The sequence below is a fragment of the Pocillopora verrucosa genome, chromosome 4 (assembly GCF_036669915.1).
Source record: "Pocillopora verrucosa isolate sample1 chromosome 4, ASM3666991v2, whole genome shotgun sequence".
NCBI lineage: Eukaryota > Metazoa > Cnidaria > Anthozoa > Scleractinia > Pocilloporidae > Pocillopora > Pocillopora verrucosa.
Window position 1 is genome coordinate 28,621,374 of NC_089315.1, and position 20,922 is coordinate 28,642,295.

At 36.3% G+C, this 20,922-nt stretch overlaps 3 protein-coding genes across 5 annotated transcripts; 1 reads left to right on the top strand and 2 right to left on the bottom strand.

Moving 5' to 3' along the window:
- Positions 1-1,085: 1,085 nt before the first annotated feature.
- Positions 1,086-3,909, bottom strand: LOC131785189 (tubulin-specific chaperone A). Its single transcript, XM_059102031.2, has 4 exons — positions 3,777-3,909; positions 2,501-2,606; positions 2,200-2,286; positions 1,086-1,258 (listed from the first exon to the last, which is right to left on the bottom strand). Exons 1-4 carry the CDS (start codon positions 3,833-3,835, stop codon positions 1,175-1,177), a joined length of 336 nt encoding a protein of 111 aa, XP_058958014.1. The 5' UTR covers positions 3,836-3,909; the 3' UTR covers positions 1,086-1,174.
- A 72-nt stretch (positions 3,910-3,981) lies between these two features.
- On the top strand, positions 3,982-9,602 carry LOC131785187 (uncharacterized). Of its 3 annotated transcripts, none has more exons than XM_059102028.2 (6): positions 3,982-4,208; positions 4,985-5,309; positions 5,540-6,092; positions 7,126-7,223; positions 7,747-7,922; positions 8,718-9,602. In XM_059102028.2, the coding sequence occupies exons 2-6, from the start codon at positions 4,997-4,999 to the stop codon at positions 8,985-8,987; spliced, it is 1,410 nt and encodes a 469-aa protein (XP_058958011.1). In that variant the 5' UTR covers positions 3,982-4,208; positions 4,985-4,996; the 3' UTR covers positions 8,988-9,602. The 3 variants fall into 3 exon arrangements, with proteins under 3 accessions (XP_058958011.1, XP_058958012.1, XP_058958010.1); XM_059102029.2 differs by having other exon boundaries at positions 3,982-4,177; XM_059102027.2 differs by having other exon boundaries at positions 3,982-4,148.
- A 21-nt stretch (positions 9,603-9,623) lies between these two features.
- On the bottom strand, positions 9,624-19,063 carry LOC131785188 (secretory carrier-associated membrane protein 1). Its single transcript, XM_059102030.2, has 10 exons — positions 18,899-19,063; positions 18,666-18,764; positions 16,785-16,898; positions 16,480-16,518; positions 15,932-15,998; positions 14,777-14,908; positions 14,196-14,364; positions 13,544-13,645; positions 12,688-12,805; positions 9,624-11,497 (listed from the first exon to the last, which is right to left on the bottom strand). Exons 1-10 carry the CDS (start codon positions 18,950-18,952, stop codon positions 11,348-11,350), a joined length of 1,044 nt encoding a protein of 347 aa, XP_058958013.2. The 5' UTR covers positions 18,953-19,063; the 3' UTR covers positions 9,624-11,347.
- Positions 19,064-20,922: the final 1,859 nt, after the last annotated feature.

The window sequence follows — 20,922 nt, forward strand, 5'->3', positions numbered from 1 at the left end:
ACCCACAACTAGTTCTAACGAGTTTGCGTTCCCCAGCAACTCAGGGAAGGTTCGCCGATAACTTCAGGGACTTTGCCAACGACTCAGTTGAGTTCCACGAAATTTCAACAACTTAGGGAAGCTCACTCTCTGTGATGACTTCACTAAGAACTCGGTGGAGTTCGCCGATAACTCAATTGAGTTCGCCAATAACTCAGGGGGCATTCGCCCACAACTATGATGAGGTCGTGGACAACTCCTGGAAGTTTGTTAATAAGTCAGAGGATTGTAGTAACACGGGAGGTTGCTGAAAAGAGGGGGAAGTTTTCTGATGATCCAGAGGAGTTGGGCTGCATCCAAGGGAGTTTGAACGATTTTGTCTAGTTTTGGACTCTGACTGATCTCAAATGTAGTAGTCTTATTTGAGATGGTTCTGTTTGATTCCAGTGGTCTTGTATGATTTCAGTTTTTTTTTTTCAGATTTCTGAGAGTTGTGCTGATATCTCATGATATCGTTCGACTCCAGATAGTTTCATGAGATTTGATATTGCACAGTCTAATTTTGAAAAATTTTTCCCGTTGTGGATGGTACCCCTGATTGCACATGATTGCTTCTGAGTTCACTTTTAGTGTTTGATCACGAATAGTAGTCTTATTTGAAACAGTCTAATCTAATACTGGACAGTTCTGTCTTTTTTTGAATGATTGGCGAATGGTTTGTCCTGATTTGTGCCAGATAAATTTAATTTTCAGCAATTCAAGAATGAAACTGAGAACTTCTAGTGGAAAAGAACACTGTGATATCAAACTACTCAATGCAAGTAAGATCAAAATTTATTAAGTCATGCTTACTTAAAAAAAAAAAAAGGTTTTAAGTGAATAAGTTACGAAAAAAATATAAAGAATTCCACTTTTTTTCTAACATTTAAAACAAGATTTGTTCACAACAAAATGTCACACACCTGTTCATGTCAAACTTTTCATTCTCTTAAGTTTAATCAAGATGTCTTGGAAAATTAAAAGAATTATTAGTCTCAAGCTACAGGGTTCATTTATATCTTTTCACACACAAATAATATCAAGAATTAAAAAGTGTAACTAATAAATACACCTTGTTACATGTAACATCCAAGGAATCACATGTTTATTTTATTTGTTTGTCTGAATGATTAACTTCTACTAAGTACATCAATTCTCAATCTTCTAGAACAGTTTTTTCCAAGATTTCCTTGGCCATTTTGTATTCCTCTGTTGTACCAAATTCTTCCTCTGTTTCTGCCTGTAGACAAAACCAGAAATGAAACTAAGTCATTAGCTGAGTGTGTCATCATTTTGTTAAGGAGAGTTATCTACATGCAGTGTTTCAAGCCTCTCCCAATAAATCTTGGCCCTCTTGTTCAAAGGACAACTAGCCCCAACACAAGGTTAAATTTTAATCCAGGTTTCTTTATTCCTTTGTGCAAAAGCTCTTTGGAATAATTTACTTTACCCCTTTAAGAGCATCTACCAGTAATCACCAAATTTTAAACAAAAAAAAAGGTATACTGAATTTTCTTTCAATGCTTTAAGAACTGAGATCAGATTTCACCCTAAACTTGGGTTATCTTAACCCAGCTTTGAACTATCCGACCAAGGTAATTTCACCTCCCAGTTTGTTTTCTGGGATGGCAAAAGCTTCTGGAAGTTTGATGAGGGATAAAAACAACAAGGACAAAACTGAAATGGAGAAGAATGGAAAGGGAACACACTTGGAGGGGAAACCGGTTATCTAAATTTAAGAAAAACAACAACAACAGAAATTCCTTTACTAAAGGGTGGTTTACAAAGTCAATTTTGACTGACGAGAGGTTTTTAATTTCAAAAAAAAATTCTACTTCAGTGTCACCTGATTATAGCAACCAATAACAGTCATTACCAGTCATTATCATATGACCCATCCAACCTGGCTTGTGCAATTAGTAATTGCCTTGCGCAATCACAAAGAAAACCATGGTGACAGCTGACACTTATTGTGCTGCACTGTTGACATAAGTTAGGTTGTACCAGACAGAAAATATTTGGCCTCATTCATGATGCACAAACCTCACCACACTTGGCTCCTATGTCATGACCTTGAGCCAATATTTTTCCGTCTGGCCCTAAAATCAGTCAATAAGTGCATAACATTACTACCCTCAGTGATTGATCATACCCTCAAATAAAGAGCAACTTATTTCTTACCACAAGATTTGTTAAATCATCATAAGCAGTCTTGAGCCGTCTTTTACAGTCTGGAATCATGGTCTTGGACTCCTCAAGTACTTCGATCTGCCATTCAATAACATTAAATTAATACAACTTCTCTTCCCTAACCTTGGGGGAAATGCAGAAAGAGAACTAACCATAATCAGATCTGTAGGTTTATTAATTTTACTCTCAAGAATGACCACTGATCAGTTGGAAGCTTCAAATTGTCCCCCCCCACCCCCCATATTTCCTTGCATTACTAAGAAAGAGGTCATTGCAGAAACAAGGCACAAACCTGTTTCTTTATATCATATTCATCTTTCTCATCTGCCTTCATTTTTTCAACTTTGGCTGACTGATCTTTAACTTCTTTTTCATACATCTGCTTTTCCTTGGCTAATCTGGAAAAAATATTATTTTTTAACCAGAAACTTCTTTTTGACAAAGAATGTACAGTCCAACCTGTAATAAGCAGTACTGTATTCAGTGGTCACCCTGTATTAAGCTGCAGGTTTCCAGAGTCCAGAAATTTTTCCCTTTATCAAAGGGACACTTTAATTAAGCAGTTGTTTATTAAGTTCCACAGGACTGATTGTATTGTTCTCCACCTGCATCAAAAGGTCTCTCGAAGCACAACCACTCAAACAGAACCAAGAAAAATCCTTTAACCCCTCACATCTTAACTTCATTATGCATATTCTCCATATTGTTCTCTATACATTTCTTAAGATGCTAACAAGGAGAATTTGTTTAACAATCAAGAGCTTCTTTAGTTGGGTTATAGGAAGCTATAGGTAGTGGAACTAAATAACAAGATTCCTTATTCTTGAGCAACTTCAAAATATTCAACATGGTTGCCACAGTGTAGGTTTCTGAATTTCCCAACTTTTCCCTGACAAATAAAAAAATTTCCCAGACCCATTTCACTAACAAGTTCCAATAATGGCCTCAAGCCTACCCACATAGCCATCCTCTCCACCCATAAATTTATGCTTTCAGCCTGTTACAAACAGTGAACATGAACGGGCAGTTCCTTTAGGCAACGCAGAAATATGACTGAATTTGTCGTTCAATTTCATTCAACAATATTATGGTGGTCCAACACCTCTCATGTTCATGAAATAATTATGCGGAATAATTGAAATGTCAGAAAAAATGAAAATAAAAATAAAAAGTACGATTTCATTCACAAACCACATTAATTATAAACTTGCATGAAAAAAGGAAAGGATATGCTGGTCAGGAATCTTTCAACCTTGCTAAACAAATAGTTCAGTAAGGTTGAAAGATGTCCATAAGTATCATCGAAGGTGTCATCGTCTTTCCGCAAGAAGAGGTCCAAGATAAGAAGAATGATTTCGTATTTAGTAGAAATTTCACTTTACCCTGATTTCATCCTGACCTGTAGCAATCATGTTTAGAGTATCAAAACAAGCTCTCCGATAAAACCAAACAGAACATGGCAATTTACAATTATTATTTACACATGGCAATTTACAATGTGTCTACAGACACACCATTTTTAAATAAGATTACGATAATGTGCAGAAAAACGAGATCCGAGAATTTACCTCTTTACTACTCCAGTCTTGATTTTAAGTTGTCGTTTAGGATCGGAAGCAGAAGCCATGTTTTGAAGTATAAAGATGTTTTAAAATCTCTGTAAAATGACCGCCAAATCAGTGAGCAAATTCTGAAAGAGACTGGGAAGTGGTTATTATAACACATGCTCTTAAGCGACTTACCGCTGTTCAAAACACTTACACTTCAGCTCTAGTACCCTGGAAGGTGACTGTATCTGGTGCAGCTGTCAGTGCAGGTGTAATCGATTTCCTGTTCGTTAATTTTTGATTGTTCTGATATGAATTGCCTGATCAGACTGGGTTTCACTTAGACAACAGAAATGCAGTAAAAATTTTCCATCCCAAGTGATGAAAGCTGAGGTAGCTGAGAAAAGAAACCTACTTTGAAAGTTAGTTGTTTATTTGCGAGTTCGCTTTCCGGTAGGCATCAGTTGTTAAATGCTAATTGAGATAAATTAACTTGTATAAACTTGTTCAAGACTATACTGTTTGCTAACCTTCTCAATGCCTAAACTCTGAGCGCAGACTAATTCCATGAGTAAGTCTTCCCGACTGAAAAGTTAGAACAACTTTTAAAAATAATTTTTCCATTTTTAACAGGAGAGTAACCCCCAAAAATTAGAACGTGTAGAAGTAATAATTAATGCGGTATGCCAACTTTGTAATGAAAAATACTTTGCGCTTACAACTTGAATTTAATGCCCTTGGATGAAAATTGACGTATTGACATCAAGATCGTACTGCCCAAGTAAACAAAATAATAATAATAAAATAGGCTAGTGAAGCTCACGAGAATGTTATCAACAAATCAATTTGTAAGTGCACTAATTGAGCAAAAAAAAAAACATTCCTAGGTGTATAACAGTCAAGAAAGCGTAATTTGTGGATAAGTTGTATCTTTGAATTCCTAGTCAAGATCGTGGTATCCAGTGTGGGTGACTACATACATAATTAGTGTATCTTATCTGCAGCTGTGACTTAGGCATTGACAATGAACTCATTAAGGAAGGAAAAGAAAGTGTTACCACTCAAAGGAGGTTGCTAAACCATGATGTTCCTTTTGAAACAACATATCAATTTTTCATTCATGAGCCACATGACAAAGCTCTAAGATCTCTGCAGCTTAAAACTTTGAAGACATCAAGATCAGCTCTAGAACTTATTTAACATCACATCTTCACTCTCTTTTTACACAGGTTTACAACATCATGCTATTTTCAAGTCAAATATCTTTTGTGACTTTTACTCTCATTGAGTTTCTCTGTATGGTGAATTTAATTTTGTGCCATGAGCACTCTTCACACCATTCAGATACTCATTCATGTGGGAATCAGTATGGTGAAGGTTGTAATGTTCTCAAGAATGATCTTACAGAGGAGGAAATGTTTCTGCATGGTCATATGAAGCCATTTGGATCACATCGTCCTCCTGACTTCATTGTAGAAGAACTTCCTTATATGATTTCTCCTGAGGATTTCTACATGAATTATGTTATAAAGCATAAACCAGTTGTGTTTAAAGGTAATATGTTTTAATTTACAGTCTATATTCCTCTCTATCTTTGAATGTGATTCTTTGATTTACTCCAAATGTATTTTATGAATTTAATTATTCCACAGTAACACTGACTTACCACTAAATATCATTCAGATACTGTACATTTTAATGCCAGCACAAATCATGAGAAATTAAAAGTTATTTAGAGGAAATTGTTCAATTCTCACAAGAAAATTGCTGTTCTTCCACTTTAGGTGCTGTGAAATACTGGCCTGCATATACAAAGTGGACAGATCAATACTTGAATACAACTTATGGCCAAGAAAGGTTTCACATGGAAACAAAGGATGATGACAAATGGAACGTCCCCCCTGATATGGAGCTGAGTGAATTTCTCTCTCAATACAACCATTCAAATCGCTACCTCGTTGATGAAGTTCTTCCAGATATGCGAAAAGATGTAATTCTTCCACTGTGTTTACGCTGTGAAGAAATGAGCTCATTCTTTTTTGTGTCGTACTTCTGGATGAGCACTGGAGGGACATCATCATCTATTCACATTGATACAGATGAAAACTTGCTGTGTGTCATTCATGGACATAAATCTGTCCTCATGGTGTCTCCAGTCTATTCCACCCATCTGTACTCTGATGAGTCACGGGTGCTGGGTGTCTCAGACATCAATCCACAAGCTGTTGATTTAGAGAAATTTCCCAATGTCATGAAAGTTCGGTATCACCGTGCCAATGTTGAAGAAGGAGATATTGTTTACATCCCCCAGGTGTGGTGGCACCAAGTTATATCAAGGTAATTATGGCATGTATATTTTTTGCATATCATGGATCTAATCCTTTAAATCCAAAGAGTGACCAGGTTCTAATTTCTCCTTACTGTGATAGTCTGCTGAATCATTCACTAACCCTTTAAACCATAAGAGTGACTAGCATCAAATTTCTCCCTACAATGGCACCCCTGAATCGCACATTAAGGTTATGAGAATAAAGGAAATGATCACCAATGAAAAAAGCGTTTGATTGGTAAACAAATTCTCCTTGTCAGCAGTTAAAGAAATGTGTGAAAGGCAATGTGGAGAATATGCATACTGATGTTAGGGTGTGAAGGGTTAAGATCGTGACAATTAAGGAAATGATTGCGAACCTATAAAGCATTAATTGTTAAGCAAATTCTCTTCTTCAATACCGAAGAAAATGTATAGGGATGAGTATGGAAAATATGGATACTATCTGTTAGTGTGTGTGGAGGGGCAGTGGCCTCATGGTTAGTGTGTTCGATTCCAGATCAGGTGGTGCGAGTTCGAGCCCTGGCCGGGGTCATTGTGTTGTGTTCTTAGGCAAGACACTTTACTCTCACAGTGTTTCTCTTCACCCAGGTGTACAAATGGGTACCAGCAAATGTGCTGGGGGTAACCCCTGCGATGGACCAGCATCCCATCCAGGGGGGAGTAGCAATACTCCTAGCCGCTTCATGCTAAGAAAACCAGAGTTAAGCACTTGCCCCATAGGCCACTCAGGCCCGTATAAAGGCTTTACTTATCTGTTAGTGTGTAAAGGGTTAACCTTTAACTCCCAAGGTCTCATTAGTAATTCTCCTAACTATCTGCCAAACAATTCTCATTATATGTTAGTTTGGAGAATTTAGTATCGGATAAATTAGCAATCTCATAATTGACATTTTCCTTTTCTCAATTCACTTGTCTGCATGATATTGTATAGATGTAGTGAGGAGAAACTCTCTCTTGGTCACTCATGGGAGTTAAAAGGTTAAATGATAAATCAGTGATGAATAATGTCCTTAATTACATCTTTTTTTATTGCTATAGACCTGAACGTCAACAAGCAGTGGCCTTGTGGTGGAAATCCAAACCGGTATTCAAAAAACCTGGAAGGGAGGCACTGCCAGTGGAAAGTCTTGACAAAGGTATTGGCTGTAAACTGGGTGTTGAGTATTGACTTTGAGTTTTTGTACACAAATTTATTAGACAGTAAAAGGTACTCCCCATTCTGGCTTTGTGAGATAGTGCAAAGCAGGCTCTGGTTGTCTCCTAACCTGTTACTACCTGTGTCTGATAAACGTTAACATTCTCTCCATTAGCTACCACACATTTCCTTGTAAATCAGTTACAAGAAGTTTCGTGGTAGATCAAGATAACTTCTGCCTGATAAGTTTGAGTAATCTCATTACCTGTTTGCTGGATTTTATATGAATATTAGAGAGAGAAGTTACTTGTTAATTTAAAAAGGGTTTATAAGTCCCAATCAATAGCAATTTGATGTGAATGGCGTTAATCTGATTATTACAACAATAATCATATGTAGTACAACTTGGCCATAAGTTTATCTTAATCATTGTACCTCTAGTAAGAAGTTAGACAGTTTAATTAATAATTATTTAATAGTAAACAGTACTTACTTTACTGATTGAAGATATGAAACATTTACAGAAAGGTATTCCTTTGGAAATGTCCTGGCCCAGTATGAGTTATGGGTTCAGAATGTGAGTGATATCACACCAAGAATAAAATGCAAGGACCAGCAGGTTTTCATGAGCGATTATCAGTTTGAAAGTGACAAAATGAATGTACCACAGACACAGGGGGATGGAGGCTACCTGGAAGAGGTATGGACAACATGAGAAGATCACTCTAGAGTGAGATGTACAGGTTGTATCAATGTTCTCTCCATCTGGGACACTGCCAGCTTATTTCAGGGGGTCTTCTATGGTCATGTAAAGTTCTAAGCAAAATCTAAATTTCTCAGTTTTCCTGTTGTTCAAATTTGAAAGTGCTTGAGAGTTTCATAATCAAATTTTCCACAACTTCAGTTCTGAATAGTCAGATGGGATTCAGACCTTTTTCTGACTGGTTATGCCTTTCATTGTCCACTTTCATATGAATTTGAAATTGATTTCAACTAGTAGAAACATTATTACCATTTCCATTTTGCTAAATAAATTTGGTGGAATTTTTTTGTAGGATACAAATTAAAGTACATTTGAGAAGAGAGCAAAAAGACAGTTCAGAACCATGTTTTGTTGTTGAAAAGGAGTCACACACAACCACTCAATCAACTCTTTAAACCTTTGACCCATTAGAGTAACTAGCATCCAATAACTCTTTACAATATCACCCCTGAATCAAACATCAAAGTCATGAGAATTATGGAAATGATCACTAACTTAGGAAGCTCTTTATTGTAAAACAAATTCTCATTGTCAGAACCCTAGGAAATGTATAGAGAACAGTGTGGAGAATATGCATTCTGATGTTAGGGTGTTAAGGGTTAATAAACAGTAAATGCATACGGAGGGAGACATTCTTGGCCAAGGTCTTTTTATGTTTATTGGAGTAATTCTTAGTCTGATTCCACTCTACCATAATCTTAATCTGCTTTTTATTTTTATTTTTGTTTGCAGGAATTAGGCCTGAAAATCAGTGATCTGAATAAGCCAGAAAACAAAGATTTGAACCCTTGTGATTTTGATTACAAAAATCAGAAGAGCCCATGTCACTTTGAAAGCTGTCGCAACCAGGAGGATGAAGAGAACACTAAGTGCATCAGATATATACTAGACTACTGTCTTCACTATGATGACAGAGGATGTGTAGATCAACTGCCACAGTTGATGAATAAGCTTGGTTCTTCTCAGTACAAGGAGATACAACAAATGCAATCTGATTTTTGAGCATGTCTTTGCTGTTACACATTCTGCTGTGCTTTCCATTCATGCTACTAAACATGTTTTGTTTGCTTTCCTTTAGAATGTAACAATTGTTACAATCTCCCTCTCCTTCTCTTCCTCCCTCTTCTCCCCGAAGTCCTTTTACTTGTGAATTTTAGCGTGTATGGCTGGATTTTTGTGTGAGGATTTTTAGTTGTAGAGAGTCACTGATAAAAACCTCTGACAGTACTGTGAAAGATAATCAATTCATGGGTTGCAGCTGTAATGTTTCTTTAAAAACAATTAGTTTGTTTCATCCAATATACCAAAAAATAGTCAGAAATTTAACTTGTCATGTGGTTTTGTCTCACTGCCCAAAGGTGAAGAGTACTTGTGATTCACTTCTGAACTAGCCAATCAGCAATTAGCATGAAAAGCACTATTCACTTGTATGTTACCTACTAACGATAATTGTCAGGTTTTACAGCTGTGGTTAAAATGATATAATCATCTTCCCTTTTACCCTCTAAGACTTATGTCTATGGTAGGAGCAGATGAGAAAAGAAGAGAGTCGTCTGTATGGACAAAGTTTAATTGCAGGAATAGGAATCAGTGGGAATAAAGTTATTCAAAATGGAACAGTTATTGCAATGGACAATCTTGTAGAAGAACCTCTTGTTTTAATTAATCACTTACATCTGTTTAAACATCAGCTTTAACTATAAACGGAGTGTACAATTTATACACAAAAGATGACAATCCATGCCACCCCTACTTTCTATATTATAACAATTCAATGGGTTGCTTTATCAGTAGCTGGGTAAATGCACATGGAAGCAAAACACTTATTTCTGTTCTGACTAACGTCTATCAGCTGTATTATGTAACTTGGCATTTACAAGTGCACTGGTCATAACACTACTGATTTGAGAAGTGGAGAGAGATTACTGCCATGTAGTGACTTTGCATGAGACACCCCACTGTTTGTGCTCTTATTGAGAAATTTGTGTTCAACATAAAACAAAACTTTAGAGTTCCCTGTTACATGTAGCAGTCCATTGAAAAAAAAAACTTAAAAAGAACAAACTTTTTTCCTTGTATTCACTTTTCAATAGTTCCTAAGAACTTAAGTCAGATGAATGAAAACCTATCAACTTTGAAATGCAAAGTGTTACTACATATACAACAGTTCACTGATGTAGGATGCAAAATGAGACTAGGAAACAAAAGGCAAGTCCACCCCAAACTGGGTATTATTGCAACCTTCTATTACCTCTATTAATCAGCTGATTCATTCCACTACCACAAATGTAAACCCAGACCACAACGGTAACAATTTGAGGCCAATATTTAATCTTAAGAGCATTTCTCCTCATGCTTGATTTATTTTAAGATGCAGTACACCTCTTTCTTTTATGTGTCTCTTTATCAGCCCCTTTGGAGTAAAAACTTTACTTTTGACTCTACCAACAAGACCAGGAAGGCTTCTTAGCATGTACATGAATGAATATCGGTTACTCCTGCCATTAATGAGTTCATCAGTGCCCTCTCCCATCTTTCTTTGGCAAAATGATTGTGTTTTGTGAATCTAGATTACTGATATTTCCTTTTTATTACATACAAAGTATTTTGATACAGAGAGGACTTTGTGTAACACCAAGAATTAAAATTAAGCCTGATAAAAGGTCACATGGTTCAAGCTGCAAGTTGGTGGAGGGGTGGGAATGAGGAGGGTGAGAATTGTTCCCCGGTCTCCATCTCCTTCACTGGAATGCCTCTCTTTCCCCTTCATTACAAAATACTGCAGATAAAGTGAACACAAAACTAACGTATCTTCTTTCTTGCCCACCCCTATTCTCACAGCTCCCAATTCCTTTTTCCCCTTCACTACAATGGCCTTACACAGGGCTGATACCAGCCAACAGCACTTCTTGCCCACAGGCTCTTCTCAGTTTTGCTTTCTTCCATGTCATCTTTAACAAGGTTACTTAAAGGTACGATTTAAAGTACCCCTTTACTGAAAAAAAGACTACAAAACTTTTATAAACAAGGACTTAAGTTTCACCAATTTTGGTCTCACTGAATACTGGAAACTGAAACAAAGCTACTAACTCATTATGGGAAATTGGATTCATTTTTTTATCACTTGTTTAAATCCTACTGATACAACTAAAAATGATGCCTTCAAAAGCAAATAAAGTGGCACCATAATTCCTCATACTTACAGAAAAAAAAATTGTACTACAAATGTAAAGAGGTAAGAAAATACAAGAACATCAATGTATGGGCAAAACACATCCATACAGAGCCTGTTATTATGCATTTCTTCTAATATGTGTAAATTGTGATTTCTTGGCTCCTCCTTTCTCCTCTTCCAGTACTGCTCACTTCTGGTTGGTCATGGCACTTCGCACTCCAGCAGCTGCGACACTGGTTGCTGCACTCTGAACATGTGGATTGGAGGCCATACCACTTGCAAACTCACCCTGTGCCTTCTCAAAACTGGCACCAGCCATACGATAGATCCTATGGACCTGAGAAATTTTTGTACCAAAATAAACAAAGTTACCACTACATGCAAGCATAATGTGCATAACTGCCTCAACTACTAGAACAGCACTACATGCAGTAACCACATTTTTGTGGCCATTTCATTTTAATATATATCTCTTATTAGACATTTTGATGTGTAGAATCACTGAGTATTTTCATGAGTTGTGCCATATTTTGACGAGCCCATAGAGTGAGTCAAAATACAAACTACAAGTAAAAATAATCAGCAATACTACACACCAAAACATCTAATAAGTTATTTATTATCCACAAGTCTTTCTGCTCATGTCTCATAAGGAAAAGCAAAGCAGATAGAGAAGCATAGGGTGTGCAGCTGCCTTGTTAAACAGGTTTTTTTTTGCAGTGCAAAATAACCAACTGTCCAAATAACTGTACATTATTGGCAGCATATTTTTAATCTATTCATACGTTATTTACACTCAACTTTGTGCAGTTGGATAATAATACCAGATATTTCTCAGAAGTGTTTACCAATAATTACTCCCTCACCCCTTTGTTACCATGTTATTAAAATAACAGAACCAAAAAATAGTTTCCCATCAACATATTTAACCTCACTGACAAAAATTAAAGTGAAAGGTGTTTTTCTCCCTCTGAAGTTTTAGTGGTAGAGCAATTCTGCTTATATATGAAGCTAGATCAGTTATCTATCTTCTCTCAGCACCATCTTGTATCATTCGCATAGTATGATACATTTTACTGAAGGTGGTGGCCCATATGTTCATCAGTTGTTAATTTAATGGTTATAAAAGTGTACATGTTCCATTTCAATGTGTTTTTTCACAAAAGTTGAGAATCCAGTTTTGATGGAAATCAAAGTTATATAAAGGAGATTCCCATGAATTTTCATGGCACCAAAAAATAGTTACAGATGGGTTTCCATGGTCTCTGGCACTGAAGCAAAAATAATAGTTTGCCGCGGGATTTGAGATCCTAGGACTTGCTAAAAGGAGAATACTGATATAGCACTCAATTGAAAATCTTACTTTTCTGATGCTAGTGGTTACAGCTTTGAAAATACCTCATACATGTATGTTGAAATGTGCTTACTGTTTTTACCTGCAGCAAAAAACACTTGGCAAGAACCCTGTGTGACACTGGGTTGCTTGAGAGAAAGTAAAAAATTCAATAAGATCTGTCAAAACTGTACCTTCATAAGGAGGAAAATATCTACAATAACACCAACTAACAACAATACTCCTGTTGTGAACATCATGGCTCCTACAGGTACACTGTGGTGAACTACTTGAGTTGCGTTGATAAAACCACTAAAACAGGAAAAATTGGAGTCACCTAGAGCCTGTATTATTATACTCCTGAGTTAATATCACAGATGCATCCAGCCAACTTGACTGAATATGCTCAGTCATTTAGAGATTTCAATGAGGTGGTAGCTGGCCAATTCTGCTGGCTTGTCTACCATCTTTGGCCAGTTTCTTTTACCTCCCTTAGTCAAAAGTGCTGATGAAAAATGGGAGACATATGCACCGCAGCAATTTCCCAGTTTTGTTCCAAACTGAATCCACAGATAATTTAACAGTTAGGATTTAAATGTGTGAATTGGTTCCTATGACCCTAGTGGAACTAACAAAACAACATGGCTTTCACATTAACTTGCCTGACTACTATTTCTAATTTGCAGTCTACTTTCAAACTTGTCAACAGCCGTGTCCACAAAGGAGTTCATTCCAGAAATAAAATAATTGAAAGAAATTTAGGAATCTTGGACATGGTTTTCTTTGTTTTTCCTTTCTGCAAGCATGATTAGGGATACATCACTGAAAGTCTGCATATAGTCTTCTTGAAACAGAAAAGGTTTTGAATTGCTACAAAGTAAATGGGTTACAAGGACTAATATACACATACTCTACAAAATCAAGGTCACAGACCCTGAGTTTGCAGAAAGTGTCCCCTTTTACTGACTATACCAAACCCAATGAGTGTAACATTACAAATTACAGTAATGATAAAAATGTATCAAGAGTCCATGCAAAAAGGAAACTTACCAGGTTCCACCACCAGGAACACCAAGGGTGTAAAATATATTAATAGCTATGTGAAGAAAGTAAATGAGAAAGAATATTACATAGCTGAAGGAGCTGTCGTTCCTGAAAGAAGCAAGAAGAACAAAACACACAGTTAGCACTAAACTGCTAACAACCATGAAAACATAGCTTGCAACAGTAAGGAGAGCTAAAGACATCAAGGGCTGTGTCCATTGCTTTTGATCTGCTTTTGATCTGCTCTTAAGAATTACTGACGGTAAGTTGTTTCCCACAAAAATTCTCCCCGTGTTTTGAAGCTTGATTCCCAAAAATTGAAACTCAAGCTTCAAAACAACTCACATCTGCGCATTACTTTGTAATTTAAACCCTTCCCCCCACCAAGATCTGACAGTTATTTCTCCCCTCTAGATGCTACAAATTTTCTTGTAAATTAGTTGCAATCATTTGGTATTGGATCAAGATAAATTCTACCTGATAAGTGTGAGTACTCTCATTCCTTGTTTGCTGGATAATGTATGGATATCATTGGAAGAAGTTACATCACCTCTGGGAGTTAACACTCCAAACATTGGATCTCCAAATTCAGACAATCACTTTGCTAACTTAAATTATACTTAAATGTTATTAATCTCCCCATTAGAGCTGTACTCACTTCAGAGCATTATAGCATGGCCGGTACCAACCAAGAAATGAAAGAGGAATATTTGCCACTAAGTAGAGTATTGATATTCCAAATGTTTGGCCCTCGTGTATTGGCTCAGCATCTTTCACAAGCATGGCAAATGCAGAAAGGAAGTTGAAAAACATCGTAAAACTGTATACTGAAAGAAAAGCAGGACAAAAGACATCAACATCACAAATACACACCATCACAACAGAATAAAAAACCATTGGCTAAAACCAATATTCGGTAACTAACTCACACCTGCTAACTTTGAACTTACATGTGTGAATGAGCTCATAATCTTGTCAGAAGAGGTCCTTTGTACTTCCATTATACTGTGTTTTACAACAAAATCTGATAGTCTGGGGTTCAAATTCTTAACAGGGATTTACTTAAAATTTTTCAACATTCTACCAATGTCACAACTGTATGTATCACTTCTTATTCTATTTGATGAACAAGCTCAAAATTTCAAAAATTTACAATCTTTCTTATTACTATTATTGATCCATAATAAGACAATTTGGTTAATTAGCCATAAACATTGAACATTGAAGATAAGCACTTACCTTGCCACCTGATGTAGACCATTCTACAAGTCTTCTGGTAGTCAATGGGAATATCAATGCTGATATCCTGAAAGAAACATGGCCTACAAGGACATTTTTTGGGGAGAGGAGGGAAATTGTTTTCCCTATAACCTGTAAAACAAATAAAAAAGACAACAATGGTATGCATGGTATGCATTTTAATATCTTTATCCTGATTGGTAAATCAGGGCGTGAAATTGCGCCTAATACAGGTGCCAATGCAACTAAATCTTTAACTTTGGCAACCAAATCCTGAAAATTAGTCATCAAATTGGTGACTAGAATGTTTCATCATAACTTTACCAAGAGATAAAGTGAACCAAAAAGATAAATCCACAGAAAACTTCCTCGTTAAGTTTGTTTCCAAAATGCAGCACATGCATTTCGATCAATAACTAGACACCATCTTGGATTCAAGTGAGCTTGAACGTTGTACATGTATATCATTCCATCCTAGTGTCCACTTTGTAGCAAGTTAAAGATCTTTTCCCTAACTTAATTTTGGAGGGTCTATCTAGAACACTGACAAAAGGTTTTGTTTGTCTTTGAAAATCGTGACCAACTTTTTCTGAATTGGCTACCACTTTGAAGAATTAAGGAGCCAAGTGGCTATCAGAAAAATAATTAATTTTACACCCTGTAAACAAAGAAGGCATTAACGTTATAGAGTACAATACTACATTTCTATATGGCACTCCAAATTTAAGCCTTTGAAAAAAAATAAAACATGTTACTTTCTTCACTACAACTAAAAATGGTTTGGTGTAGTTTGTCTTCTCTAAATACTTTATAAAACAACCCATTCAAAAAATGCACAGCAACATTCTCCAAAAGTTAATTAACCCTTTCAATCCCAAATCTGATTGCAAATTCTTCCCTCTTACTTCTACACATTTTCTTTTAAGCAAGTCACAAGAGTTTGGTGTTAGGTCAAAAGTACAACCTCTACCTGAAAAGTTTAAGTATTCTTTTTACTGGATAATAAATGGATATTATGGGAGAAGTTACATGTTAATCACCTCTAGAAGTAAAAGGGTTTAAGGTGTTTTGAGTAGTGTGCACAACAGAGTAAGAAGGTACACTGTACATGTACCCTTCAAGATTATTTAATTGAAATATTTTAAAAGCCTCTACCTCCAAATTGCATTCGTTGTAACTCTTGTTCTTTCCTTTGAAGTTCTGCTGCTTTACGTTCTAAATCCTATAAAAAATTGGACTGGCATTTAATTTGTGGCCTGACCATAAGAATACATTTATTATGAAATCTCAGTATTTCAACTTTCAAACTACATTTCTACGTCAATGAACAGAGCAGTTCCAGAAAAAGCTGTGCCATTTGCAGAAAAAACTAAGACAATATTTTCATTTAGCTGCAAGTGGAAAAAAATATGATCATACAAATGGAAACAATATAGCTGGAAATTGTTTTGGGAGGTATACACAATATCTAAAAGCTAAAAACTCAAATGCTTGTTCACATTTATCAACCTTCAACTTTAGACCCTAAACACTCAGTACCAAAAACTTTTCCAACTTGCTATATAAACACCAAACACAAACTACCAATTTGGAAATTGAAAATTTAGTAGCTAGAATGAGCACCATAACAGCCATAACTTGGAGAGCACTGTCTAGCAACACACTATACAGGCACACATACAACACTGATGAGGACACCATACCTCCTGCCTTTTCCGTAAATTTTCTGCTTCTTCTTCAATCTGTGTGAGATACATGTAGAAAATAGTGGGGTCAAAAATAAAAATTGATTCATCATCTTTCACTAACTTCACTTACATATACTTCATTGCATTTCAAGGTAAACATTGTGTACCAAATGTTTATTGCTCACTCTGCCCTTCAATCACCACCAGAGCATGTTTTTGAGTGGGACTTGAGACAGTTACAACATCCCAAACTACAACTGGTTCACAAGCTATTCTGATTTCTACTTTTAAAGTAAAATATATGCACATGTTACACATACCACATAAGGTGGAGGTTCTTCTCTAGTCGGAAGCACAGCTGGCTGAGAGGAAGAAGGGGGTGGTGCTGTGGGTGGTGGTGGAGGAGGGGGTTGGACAGCTGGTGTTGTCTTTGGCTGGAAAAAAATCAGTGAACGGCACAATTAGAAAGAAAAAACCTTCGACCCACAGAGACAAAAAAATAATATTATAGCAACATACAAGAGCTAGTTAGAGTATGTCTTGTCTAAGGCTAGAAAAAAAATCAGCGAACAGCACAATTAGAGAGAAAGAAAACCTTTCAACCACAAAGACAGAAAAGACAAATATTATAGCAGCATACAAGAGCTGGCTCAAGTAGGATTGCTTTCTGCCTTATCTGCCTTAGTGTACAAGAAAAGGAGTTTTGAATGTTGAACCAAAAATTATTAACTTCATTAAAAATGCTATATCTGTTTGCTTGGTTTTAACTCTATCTTTTTTCCTGACAATCTATTTGCTATAGGAGGCCAAATTTATCACATGTTTAGAGTTTTTGAACTGATGGAACTATTTTTCCCAGGTTCAAGTTTTCAAACTTAATCTGTTAAGTCTTCGCAAATTTGTGGCTACATATACATGTACATGCCATGTTGAAACATGTTCTTTATCTATATCATTTCTGCAAAATAGGTCATTATTTCAGTTTGTAAATATTGCTAGGAATGTTAGGTTTCAATATCATTCAGGAATCTTAATTTCAGTTTAAAATAATGTATTGTGATTCAATATTAACAAAAAAAACAAAGTCAAATATAAAACCAAATAACAAATCAATTGCATATCCACATAAGCGCGAGTCTCATAAAGAGTGTGGAATAATCAAAGACAACTATTTCAATCAAGCTACACATATTAGCATAATGCTTTATTTACAGCCCATGATATAACCTCCTAATGTGTGATCTATTGTAGCTATAATTCAACTAGTATTTCTGATCATGAACAGGGCTGTATCTGGTTTCATCTATGTCTTGAATAATAGCTAATAGAAGAACAGAAATAAAGAAAATAGAGCCCATAAATGATAAATTGAGCGCAATATCATTACTTAAGAATTTTCTGTTACAACTTTGCTACATCCTTGCAAATAATACATTTGTTCCTTGTTCAGCTGGATTTAAAGCAACCTACTGCTTTGTCCTTTAACTATTGGGGATTTTTATTCAAAAGCTGGTATCACTTGCGTTTGAATATGATAAATCCCTGTGTGAGACGACCAACAACTGTTTATTTCAGAAGCCTTCACTGAGTTCATAACTATATGCTCTAATGCACAGAAGATACAAAATCAACACGTTGAGTTTAAGATCTTATTTCTTTCTCAACGCAATTTTTTTAAAATTGTTTAACAATAAGGAGAACAAAGAGAACCCAACGATGCAAGCTCTAAAAAATTAAGTGACGGGTTTCTATAAGCAAGGATACTTGATCTTATATCAGCTACTTTGAAGAAAGAAATTAATGGTAAACAGGTCTCTATCGAAGAGGTTTTCGCAAACAAGAGGTTTTCGTAAGCTGAAACCCTGAGTAGATTCGAACATCAGATATTTTTTCTCAACGTCCTGCGCTGATAAAGGTAAGAGCTGGGGTTCGTGATGTGTATTCTGCGGCCAAGTACATCACGACAAAAATAAAGTACAATCATGTCTATCCAAGTCTACATAAAAACAAATCAGTCTTAGTGTGACTTCAATTAGTCAACGCTCTTTCTCAGAAAACGAAGGGAGTTCATAGAACTATCACCCTTAGTATTCTTAAGTGTTATTTCTATAACTCAAGGCCCTTATGGAAAAAAAATACCACTTTTCTAAGTTACGAAAGCGCTCTTAACAAAAATGAAACACTTAGAGGAAATGAACAACCTTTGCTCCTGTTGGTTGAGCTGTGTTCGCGTCCGCAAATGGATTGAAATCTTCCAGTCCTTTGGAGGCATTGTTCGTAACTGAAGCAACCGATGGATCCTGTAAATGTAAAGAATTCCCGACACGTTAAAAGAACCAACATAAAAATCTCCGAGATCACTACCGTCGTCTGAATGTGTGTTTGTCTTGCATTATGAAGCAAAAACAATCTTATTCACAGAAGGAATACTTACAGCGAATGGATTTTCTGAGTCCCCAGCGAAGGGATTTTCCTCAAAACCGGCCATAGTCAAGCTTCCCCTTATGTTCAGGGAGCAGAAACAGCGATTTTAACCCTTGAATCCGACAATACAGATCACAGTATATCCACAGAAGTAAGAGGTACTAGCAAATTTGCTTGCGCATGTGTACGTGGAAAACTGTCATGTGATTTGAAAAGGTGACGTAATCTGACAAATTGTTGCTAAAAATGGAACGCACGCAAAAGCTATTAGGATGGGCCATATGGGCTGTAGAAGTAGTAAAAGCTTCGCCAATTGAATAACTATCACAAAAATTTCGAAAAAATCTCTCTGTCAGGAATTTTCAACCCCCCAATTGTGTCTAGTGTAGGAGATTTCTGCTATAATATTTGTGTACCTACTTATTTGGAAACTGACATAAAAGTTGGCACACTGTAGCTTTTCTGCTCGTATTTTTAGATTATTTTTTGTGTGATATTTATTGTCCATCTCCTTTATCTCTGCAAGGTGAGATTTTCTTCCGCCGTCACGCTTCCTGTCATGCGGCCAGCAGCGAGATCGTCAAGCGACTTGAACGTGATTCATTATCACAAGGTCGATCTTATGATCAGACAAAGCCAACGAACAACAGCAAAAATCAATCTTTTAGACGTCCTCTTGCAGCTGTGTAAACAGTTTGGTCAAATAAAATTATTCGCTTCTCACGTCAATAAGATCCTCTCCTGCTTTTTAACGAATTAATAAATTGGTCTACCTAAGAATCATTACATAAATATTATGGACGCTACATGGTATTTTATGCGACATACTGAGCGTTCATTTGAACTAGCGCTGGCCTAAGGATTGCAGAAGCACAGTAAAAATTTTTGCAGGATGAATGGAATTGGAGGTGGAAAGGGTAAAAGGGAAATTTTTTTTTTGTTACTCCAAATTTTTTCCGTAAAGAGCCCTCTTCCTCAATACTTTCCTTCACTAAAATCTTAGTCTGTTGTTCGCAAGGACTCTCCGCTTTAAGTAGAAAACAAATCAAAACACATGACTTAAAAATGACTTTCCTATTTCGATCACTAAAATGGTTTTGCAGCCTTTTGATTTTTCTCCTTATAAATATAATAGTTATTATGACGGGAAGAGCCACAGTCTTTCCTTTTTTTTTCTTTTTGTTATTTCTTGTGCTGAAAAAATGCGCGCACGCGCTTCGACTTACTGAGCGCGCACTCAGAAAACGGTCCGATTGTTACGTCACTTACAACAAGCAGAAGAAAATTTCGCTTTTGTTCCGATCAGTATAGCTTGCAAGTTAGAATTACCCGAAATGGCTTCGGTTGTTAGCGAAAGTTTTATTGTAAGAGCAAGTTATTCATCCAATGAGAAGGAAAGACCGATCAACAAATTGCAAAGACAATTTTATGAACTTGAAAAACAATGTGACAAATATTTTGATGACTTAGGCGATGTTGAAGATATGTGCAAGAAGGCCAAGAAGAATATGAAAAGATTCCAGTTGGAAGCCAAAGCGGAGAAGGAGATCGTGAAAAGAGATGCAAAAATACATGTCAGGCTGTTCTAAGCTCTGACAAACATGAACGAAAAGATGAATAAAGCGGAAGGAGAAGATTTGAAACCACCAAAGGCGAAAATGCCTGAAGCGGCGAGAAGGGCCTTACAATCTACAAGAAGAGGTCAAGTTTGTCAGTTTGTTAAGATTGGGTGCACTTTTTTCTTTGACGCTGTTGTGGCGTATGGACTGTGTGAGGTAACGCAGCCATACTTCTGAAACTAGAACAGCCTGCAAGAGAACTTATTTCAATTCAGTTACCATCTCATTCAAAAGCATGGAAACCTTATACGGAACTTGAAATTAACTGCAGTAATGGATATTTTTTGGTAAGTTAACTCCAATTTTTAGCTTATGTGTCTCCACAGATTTTTGTTATTTATTTGCTTTTTAGTTGTTTTATTCATCGTTTGTATGTTTGTGTTGGTTTGCGAACGATTTAAAAAATTGTTTGTAT